At 35.8% G+C, this 10,653-nt stretch overlaps 1 protein-coding gene across 4 annotated transcripts in view; it reads right to left on the reverse strand.

Annotated features, from left to right (window-relative positions):
* The window catches only part of ddr1 (discoidin domain receptor tyrosine kinase 1), a 41,172-nt gene that overhangs the window by 23,538 nt on the left and 6,981 nt on the right, over window positions 1-10,653 (reverse strand). For 3 of the 4 annotated variants that reach the window (XM_016531980.1, XM_016531981.1, XM_016531978.1), the window contains exons 2-3: window positions 4,347-4,499; window positions 1,283-1,385 (exon numbers count right to left, since the gene is read on the reverse strand). In XM_016531980.1, the coding sequence (XP_016387466.1) occupies window positions 1,283-1,385; window positions 4,347-4,443 (200 nt within the window). In that variant the 5' untranslated portion in view covers window positions 4,444-4,499. Of the gene's footprint in view, window positions 1-1,282; window positions 1,386-4,346; window positions 4,502-10,653 lie in introns of all 4 variants that reach the window. The other variant, XM_016531979.1, reaches the window with a different exon arrangement.

Raw genomic sequence — 10,653 nt, forward strand, 5'->3', positions numbered from 1 at the left:
ATATATATATATATATATATATATATATATATACTTAATGTAAAATAAATTATATATGTAAAATCAAAAAAAAATTTTTTTTACTTTATTTTTCTGATGCCCACAGTCTTAAGCACACAAGTCTTTTTACATTTGTCTTTGTCATATTTTCATATACTTTTTTTGCTTCAAATCAAATTTGGAAATGTTGTGATTCACCTCATAGCTGGTTGGTTTTGTTCATAGCTTATAACTTTTTGAAGACATTTTCAAAATCTCTGGATTTGAATTTTACCAATGAATGGTAAAAATACTTCTAGAACCAAGGTCGGTTCTGCACTGTTGTACTTAAACCTTGGTTGAACCTTACTGTAAAGTGTTACCATACACATTTTATACCATTTTTGTGCACAATAAATAGTATACATTACATTCATTATACAGACATCTTTGCACATTGTTTGAAGGACACCAATGTGCCAGCTGTGGAATACATGTTCAACAGATTATCAAAATAGCTGTTAGTTGCAGCTCCTCTTTATTTGGTCTTTCTCTCACTATATCTCTTGGTCTTCAGCATATTGTCACACAGCTTTTCTTCTGAGAGATCATGTGTGAGAACCCTCCCTAACATACAAACATCACACACACACCCCTAAAGCACTGTATCCCCACCATCAATCACATCTTCAGCGCCCTCTCAGCACCCCATCATTCCTCTTAACCTCCACCCTCTTCTTCTTTATTCCCCTTCTCTGTTTAAGGCTATTTGCACCTCTCCCTCGCTCCATTTTTCCTGTAAGCTCCTCTCCCCTCTGTGCAAAATCCCCTTGCTGTCTTAAACAGAATGTGGACTTAATAACAACCACATGATCTGTGTGTTGCCAAAAGACAGAAGCACCCCTCGCACACACACACGCTTCTATTTGTTTCAGGGTGGGATAGTGATGCTAACCTCAAAGCTAATTAGTCAGGTGTCGTTTTGTGTCTGCTTTTGTGTTTGGTGTGTGTGTGTGTGTGTGTTGCATCTGCTACCGTGTGTGGTATTGGCCTGTATTCAGCAGCATGTGAGTTTAGTCCAGACAGACAGTGCTGTAATGTCATTACCTAATGCTCTATATCAGGATACGCTCCATTACTGACATCTCATGTAACCTAATCACGTCCCCTCATGAGCCTCACAGAGCCCACAAACACAAACAACCAACCACAAATCACAAACACAAAATGAGAGTGAGAATATTGTATTAAGCACGCAACAAGAAAGCAGTGTGTGAATTGAAAGCATGTGCACTACGCTTACCTGCCGTGTTTGGCCTCGGTTGAGTCGGACCAGGCGCTGGATGCGGTGATGTCAGAGTCGGGTATGGTGCCGTCCTCCATCCCCAGAGCGTAGCGACACTTAGCTGTGTGTTACAAAGGAAACACTTCAGACAGGCTCTGAGAACAAGACTAACAAAAATGAAACATACACATCATGAAGAATCAGGATGGTAGAAAAAAAAACACTTATTCTGAGAAATCAAAAAAAAAAAAAAAAGGCAATTCAATATATTATTAAATACAACAATAGTGTATAATACTAAAATAACATTATGACACATGCATGTTTACCCTTACTTTTTTTAATCTAAATTATTACGTATCATAGACTTACTCTAAACTAAATAAAAGGCAATCAATCAATCAATGAAATCCATCAAAAAAAAAAAAAAAAAATCATGTCAGAGCTGTCCATTCAGAAGATAACTCTGAAAGAAGTTTCTTAAGGGTCCACCAGAAATTTAGGAGAAAACAGATTTTTTTATTTTGCATAATTTTTTTAAGTTACATGTAAACAAAATATATTATTTAAACATAACATATTTTTTAAATATAATTTTTTATATGATTATGTCTGACATGTAGTCCCATAATCTCCTTACATGACATTATATAGTTGCCACTATATGCTACAAAAGGGGTTCTGTCATGTTTCAGGGTCCCTGGCATTAAAATGTTTGAAAATTCCTGTGTTCATAGATTAAAATACTTAAATAAAAAAAGATTTTTGTAGTTCTTTTTTTAAGAAAAGAAAACTTCATTATAGGCTTTTGTTTAATACTTGTATGAATTACGGTATTCAACGCAAGTTTGATATTTATGATAAAATTATTATTCATTATTTATTGAAATAAAATAAAACCTTGAGGACATCACTGAAGCAAGGTTTTATCAGTCTTAGCTGAATTCTTGGAACATTTCTGTGCTTAAGAAACATAGGTAAATGAAGTCCAACACATGGCACAATGTCAAACTCTCACAAAAATCCCAATGCAATTCTGCATTGTTGGAATTGCTTCGGCAATGCCTTACAGATGTAGTGCAGGGAGCAGAAAAAATGAAGTAAAGAGATGAAATGAGGACAGTAGAGAAAAATTCTGGCACAAACACAGCGTTGAAATAATGTCAGTCGTGCCTGTGTGTCAGTCCAGAGGGTGTGCCTGTCAGTGTGTGTTGAAGAGGGGGGTGATGGGTTGGGGGGTCAGTTGCTGTAAAGTGAGTCATGAGATAAGAATGCAAAGGCTGGAAAACAAACCCTGCCCAACCAGCAAGACACCCACCCACCCACACACACACACACACACACAGATAGAGAGTCACACTGTGGACAGGTGCCTATTTCATTACATCATCACTCTGCTGCCAATAAAATGCGTTCTCTCTCCATGACTCGAAATCTGTCTATCTCACACATCTCCAGCTAATACAGAGCAGATGAGAGCTGCGCTTTACAGTCATTCTGGATTGTAAGCAGATGTCTTCTAGTTTCAACAACGAACGGTCTCAGTGACACGAATGCAGTCATTTTTTTGCTTCTGATCTATATGCACCTCCACGTTCATCTCTCTCTCCTGAGGAAACACATCATTCTCACTATAATCAACTGTTGCAGAGGGTGGGTTTGTGGAAAATGTTAGGAAAAAAACTGAATTCAAAAGAATACAAAAGGGTCAGTAAATTTAAACCAAAAGTGACAGTAAAGACATTTATTATGTTACAAAATAATAATAATAATTCCAAATAAATGCTGTTCTTTTGACATTTCTATTCATCAAATAACCCTGAAAACAAAACCTATCACCGTTTCCACAAAAATATTAAGCATAACTATTTCAAACTTTGATAATAATCAGAAATGTTTCTTGAGCAGCAACTCAGCATATTAGAATGATTTCTGAAGGATCATGTGACACTGAAGACTGGAGTAATGATGCAGAAAGTTCAGCTTTACCATCAAATGAATAAATTCCATTTTAAAATATATTAATCCAGAAAAGAGTTCATTTAAATTGATATTTCACAATATTACTGCTTTCTCTGTATTTTGATCAAATAAATGCAGCCTTGGTGAGCATAAAAGACTTCTTTCAAAAATCTTACTGACCCCAAGCTTTTGAATGGGAATGTATAAGTTTAATAAAATTAGAATTTCACATAATTTTGGATTTATATAATTTGCTTCAATGCAACGTGTCTCTATTTAATATGATGCTTAATATTTCACAGACAACATAAATTGGCCTTTTACATTAAATTATATTGCTGCATTTATATTTTAGTATAGAGATCATCATTTCTTGGGGTCCTTGGTACTATAAAGTTTAAAAACTCCTGCACTGAACAATTAAGCTACTTTTTGCACTTAGTATTTATATATATACACTGAATCTGCTGCAATTATTTAAATTTGGTCACTAGCCTCTTCATGTGCGCGTTCTCCAAAACAGAGGTGGCATATTATATGATAATTTTGCCACGTATTCTAAGACAAAAATCTGTTTTACCTCCGTTATAACGGCACATAAATGTACTTAGTGTGCGCAAGAAACTACTCTATCAGTATCAATTCATTTTTTTGTGAATTCCCCCCACTATCTCCCTTTGCCTGTCCCCTCCTTTTCCCTTTCAGTCACTGGCAAGCTATCCATGCAGACGTTCCAGCTTATTACATGATTAACTATCAGTAACTGGTCATGGAGAAAAACACTGCAGCCCATACACATGGATCATAAGCCATCATTCAGAGACTGGGACTGAATATAATGACTTCTAATGACCACAGAAACATTTCACAGGCATTAAAACACATTAGAAACCCCAACAAACACAAAAGAAGGGAAAAAAAGAAAAGTGGACTGGAAGAGTTTAAAGACAGGAGAGAAGACTGATTAAAGTAAATCTGACTTTAGGACTTTGGGAGGACCCACACATCCTCAGGGTCGGACCACAAAGCCACAGTTAAATAAACTGAGAAAGGGTGTTTCTCACACTAGCTGTGATGTATGACAGAAGCAGCACACGATCAGAACACCTGACAGTCTTACCAGTGTCAAAATGCCAATCCACGTCCTGGGCCGCTGTCCAGGAAACGAGGAGGACAGTGAGGAGGGCAGGCAACAACGGCAGCATCTGTGTTGCCATAGCAACAGTGACACCAGGTTACCTGTCCAGAGTTGAACTATCTTCTACAGACATACCTGAGGAAGAACGAGAGAGAACGATTCAATTAAATTTCCACATATTGTACTAAGGATGCACAAAACATTGGTACTGCATCGGTTATAGGCAGATATTACAGTTTTGGTAATCGTTTTTTGTTTTCATTTGCCCTATTTTTACATTTAGATGACTTTTGCCATCATCAAACGTTCACTTAAAAGTTAATCTTTAAAAAACGAAAGCATTTATATCACTGGTAAATGTAATCTTTTAATAACACCGTTAAACATTGTTTTTCATATTGAACACTATAATTTTGTGATGCCCAAATTCATTTGTAGCATTTAAAATCCCATTCATGCTGGATTTCCACATTTCATAGTGGAAATGTACTGTCTTGACTATTATATTTTTATCCATTCAATTTTGAGGTGAAATATGATCTCATATGATGTCATAGCATGTGATGAGGGGAACCTCCACCTTTCTACAACTAATGAAGTCAGTTGGACAGAATAGATATAATCACTTGAGATCACTTCATTTACACCGGTGGTCCATCAAGCTTAGAAATTCTCCCAAAATCAACATACTGCCATTCCAGCAGCCACATATATCAAAACACATTAGAAAATTAAGTTACACAATACACAGCATGCCATTTTTTTTCCATTAACACCAACCCTTTGTCTCTGTGAATATGGGATTTGTGTTTGTTTGCACATTAGGCTTCTTTTTTTTAAGCTGACAAATCCAATATAGGAGAAAGAAGAGAGGGAATGGGATTGGCTGGATTCATTTTCTGTATGAGCACCACATGTCAACATACATTACATACACATTACCATTCATAATTTTGGTGTCAGTAAGAGTTTTTTTTTTTTGACAGAAATTAATACTTTTATTCAGAAATTATGCATGAAATTGCTCAAAGGTAGTAGTACAGACAATGACAATGTTATAAAAGATTTCTAATTCAAATAAAAGTTGTTCTTTTGAAATCTCTATTCATCAAAAAAAAAACACTGAAAAAGAGTATCATGGTTTCCACTAAATTATTAAGCAGCACAACTGTTTTCAACATTGATAATAATACAAATTGTTTCTTGAAAACTTCTGCAGGATCATGTAACACTAAAGACTGGAGAAACAGCTGCTGAAAATTCAGCTTTGCCATCACAATAAATGACATCTTAAAATAAAACAGAAAACAGGTATTTTAAATTGCAATAATATTTCACAATATTATTTTTTTCTGCATTACTGATCAAATAAATGCAGCTTTGGTGAGAAAAAAAAAGTCACAAACGTTTGAACGGTAGTGTATATGCACTTATAGGTTACAGTTTTTTTTTTAAATCACACATGCTGTTATTCCAGCATCGCCTGGCATTGCTGTTATTCCCTCCCCATTAAAAACAAGGTCTCTGTAAATATGTGATTTGTGTTTGTATATATGTTTGTGTCCCGCAAAGCCATGGAATGGGGGTCTGTGTGTGTGTGTGTGTGTGAGGTGGCAGCTGTCCAGTGCGGAGTGACAGCGCTGGTTCTGGGGTCTGAGAGAGAGACAGACAGCTGATGCACAGCTGTGCAGACACAAGGACAAAGAGAGTAGAGGAGAGTAGTAGAATCTGAAAGGAGGTGTGGAAAAGAGGTGTAGACGAGGCATGCATGTAACAGATCCAGCTTAATGGACTGTGTGTTACGGTGTATGTCATATTCAATATACTGCGTGTGTGTGTGTGTGAATGTAAATGAGTTCGGCAGCCAGTGCAGCTGTCCTGAGCTCGAGACAGGCGGTGGCCAACACACACAGGCTGCAAGTGTTTCCAAAACCCAGGGAAAACAGAAAGGAAGAGGGAGAGAGAAATATCAGTCTGTGCAAAATAATTCGCTATTGTAATGCAAGTTTTGAGTTTATTACAGTTGGCATTACGAATCCTCTCACGTCTTAGCAACCTATCAACAATTTAAATTAACCAAATCCAAATGATTGAGAGAGAGAACAAAATACTGAGACCATAGTCCAAAATTAATGCTCACCAAACACCAATGTGAGAAAAAATTGACTTTGGCAAGTAAACAAAATAAAGTAAATCGCCAGTTGGCCGGTAACTTTGTTATGCACTGCAACATTACCTCATGTAAGTCAAACTTAAAAACAATAGTCTGACCCTATCAAATCAAATCAAATCAAATATTTATAATCGATTAACTCCTATGAAAAAAGTACCCTTTGGCATAATCTTAAAAAGAGTACTGAATGGAATGCTTTGGGGCATTTAATTGCATGTTTTATAGTTGAAATGTATATTAAATGCAATTATCTGAACTTTAGAGTGGCTTTTTGACTGAACATACACATCTTTAAATGTAATTTCATAATTCTATTCTCTTTGAAATATGGTTAAAATGTACTAACGAATATACTGACAAGCATTTACGGTACTTAAGTGGCATTTTATTTGATTAATATTATATGCAAGAAAATTTTAAAAATACGAAGTACACTACAAGTGCAAATTCAATACAATCAAGCAGACTTCTTTCTCGCAAACATCTGCAACATTCAATATGGCAGCTATAAGACTGGGAGTCTTGTCTTACAGTTAAGAATAAGATCAAATTGACCTATCGGTAAGCCCCTCCCCTTGAACGCAGATGAGCCAATGGCAGTCGAGTATCAGTTGCACGGGGAGCGGAACTCGGACATCTTTAGGTTTCAGCGCCATAGAGAAACATTGGAAGATCCGAAGCTCGCATCGGTTTAATGGTGTTTATGCTACAAAAATGGAAAAACAATGTGCCTAGGGTACTTGTAATACTAATTCCAGTTATCTTGTGAGGATAGGCAATGGAATTAATTTTATTCCACTTCCTAAATCCAACCAAGACAAAGTAAAATGTCCCTAAGCATTCAACCCCAATCACAATGAAGACGAAAACGTTCATTTTCTGGTTGTCATACTCTCATTAAGTTACACTTTTCATCTGCTCAAGCAGAACGTTAATGTCATCGTGTGCTTCACCAAGGTACCTCTGGCTAAAACTAGCTAATGTTAGCATTAAAGGGTTAGTTCACCCAAAAATGAAAACTAGCCCATAAATTACTCACCCTCAAGTCATCCTAGGTGTATATGATGTTCTTCTTTCAGACGAATCCAGTCATATAAAAATGTTATATAAAAAAATTGTCTTTGATCTTTCAAGCTGTTTAATGCCACTCAGCGGGTGTTGCATGCATCAGTCCAAAAGTAGTTAAATGAAAAGCACCCATCAATAAATAAAAAAAATGTCTCACACGGCTACGGGGGGGTGAACAAAGGCCTCCTGTAGCGAATCAATGCGTTTTTGTAAGAAAAATATCCATATAAATTCGTGGCCACAAAACAGCAGAATATGAACGCAATGCGCAAAGTCTCTCGCTAAGCTTTTTCCTCCTGTAGAAAAACAAACACTTAACATAAACAAACCCCACGGATTTTTTTTTAGGGAGAGAGAAGGAAAGGGATTTGGATTCAAATCTGGTTCAGCATGGCCTGAGTGCTAACTGCTAGGCCATGTCTTTGGCAAATCCTACTTTTAATTTTCAATAAATCATACAGAGTATGGCATTGTTATGGTGATGAAATGAAAGCAAAGTCATAGTGTTGTTATACAACACTGATTGACTAAAGCAGTGTCCAAACCATTTAAATGACAGGGTTGATTGTGCATATGTGAGTCTTATGAGTGAGTCCCGCTGACTCCGCCAGGCAGATGAAAAGTTTCCAACCACTCCGTCCAAATCTGTGGAGAATGACTGAATCAATGTGTGTGCTCACACTGGCATGAGAAAGAATAGAGTAACACTCGGACTGAGGAGACTCAGCGTCCTCGGCTCCATTGTTTTGATGTTTGCCTTTAAACATCAGATAAAATGGAATTTCCTCGGTGCCCAAGTGACCTATGATTCTTTAACTCAAAGTGTCCGACCACACAGTCTCTGAAAACACATCACCTCTGAAGTTGGCTATCCGACAGCGGCAGTGTTTTGAAGAATGATGGGTCATGTTTACACTTGGACACACTATTTTCATGCTAAATTATGACTCAGGTGTGTGTCAGTCCCCGCACTGACTCAGTCGCACAGATGAGCTGTTCCTTCAGCAGTCCTGCCAAGATGACCATTAACTTATGAATTTGTGGCTGACAGGAAAAGGAAATCAGAATTACTTACTCAATGAACAGGAAAAGAGTCAGAGAGAGGACAAATGAGAGAGAGCAAGCAAGAGAGAAATGAGCAGGAGAGAGAACAAAAAGGCAGTGACGGTTGAATAATGGCAGGAAGGTTTAGTCACTTTACAAGGGGAGAATATTTTACTGGAAATATCCAGGATGGGCCAAATCATTAAAGCCGCTGTTTAAATCCTCATCTACATGAAAACCTCACCCATCAGACATTAAATGCCCTTGACCCGCCAAGTACATTTTTGCACTTGCCCGATTCACCTCGTCACCCCATCAAACACTCACAGCTGACAGTTCCCACAATACACTCAGACCATTTGAACATGATGCCAAATCCACTTTTCCCATGCAATGATATCCAGAGAACATCACCCTATTCAGTTTCCTCATCTATGAGCTCATAAAATAAGAAGTGTTTTCTGAGAAGTAACCATCTGTGTTGACCTACCAATTATCAAGAAAACTCAACTGTGAGGTCAGATATTCCATGAATGTGCTCCATAATAAAAAAATACTTTTCTTATAAAGTCTGAAACTTTCTATGAACTGAGTCTGACCTCTTTTACATGACATAACATGACTTTGAAATTCAGTTTTAAATGAAAGCTTGGATGAACCTTGTTCATCTACGCATGTCAAGCACGGGAGAATTGGGGGGGGGGGGGCCTACCAATATCCAGCGACTGCCAAACTGTCGCAATAATTTTGATCAAACAATTAAATATATATGTATATGTTTTTGTAATTTCTGACGCATCTGAAACGTCATACCATTGATATTACACTTTTTAAAAAATCCTAATTTTACGGAAAACAACTAAATTTTTTTACAGTATTTTTCTGTAATTTTAAATTATGTTTAAAACTATGTAAAATTACTAACAATATCTGTAAATTAACAACTTGACTGTTATTTTACGGATTATATTATTAATGACAAATTACAGTAATTCTCATTTTTTATACGGGAAAATTACTGTATTATTTATACAGTATTTTCCTGTTTTCATAAATTACATATAAATTCATGTAAAATTACGAACAATATCTGTAAATTAACAACTTGACCATTATTTTAAGGATTATATCATTAATGACAAATTACAGTAATTGTCATTTTTTATACGGGAATATTACCTTATTATTTATACAGTATTTTTTTCAGTTTTCTTAAATTACAAACAAATTCATGTAAAATTACAAACAATATCTGTACATTAACAACTTGACTGTTATTTTAAGTATTATTCCTTGAATGACAATTTACAGTAATTCTCATTTTTTGTACAAAAAAAATTTATACAGTATTTTTTCTGTTTTCTTAAATTATGTACAAATTTAAGTAAAATTACAAAAATAATCTGTAATTAAATAATGTAGCTCATTATATTAAAGGTTTATGTCCACACTAACAATTTAATGTTCTTTTTTTTGTAATTTTAAAGTAAATCTTATTAGTTTTATATTTAGCTGTATTTTTACATTCAAACTCTGTAATTTTATATAGAATAGAAATAGAATATATATAGAATAGAAAATCAGCCTTAAAATCCACAAATCATGTAACCGTGCAATAAAAAATATATTGCATTAAAAATGTTTTATTTTTATAAAGAAAAAAAAAAATCAACCAATAAAGAATGAGTGTATAAAGTATACAGTCAATAAGAGAAACACAACAGACAGACACGTATAATCACAAGAATTTATTGCAGAAATGTCAAAAAGCAGTACCACAGTAGTCCAAATGTTGCAGTCGCAGTCCTCTCTGGCGGAATATAATAGTTTAGTTTGAGGAGCAGGGCATAATTTAAGTTGTTAAACGCTGCAAATAATACTATCCCGATCCACTCCGTAAAGGCGCGCGTTTCTCATTCAAAACACGCATCACCGGAAACACGGCATGTCGCAATCTATGATGAAACTGGTGAGAGCCAATGAGCGTTTGATATCGCTGCCGTA

The sequence above is a fragment of the Sinocyclocheilus rhinocerous genome, unplaced genomic scaffold, assembly GCF_001515625.1.
Source record: "Sinocyclocheilus rhinocerous isolate Xijiao unplaced genomic scaffold, SAMN03320098_v1.1 scaffold241, whole genome shotgun sequence".
NCBI lineage: Eukaryota > Metazoa > Chordata > Actinopteri > Cypriniformes > Cyprinidae > Sinocyclocheilus > Sinocyclocheilus rhinocerous.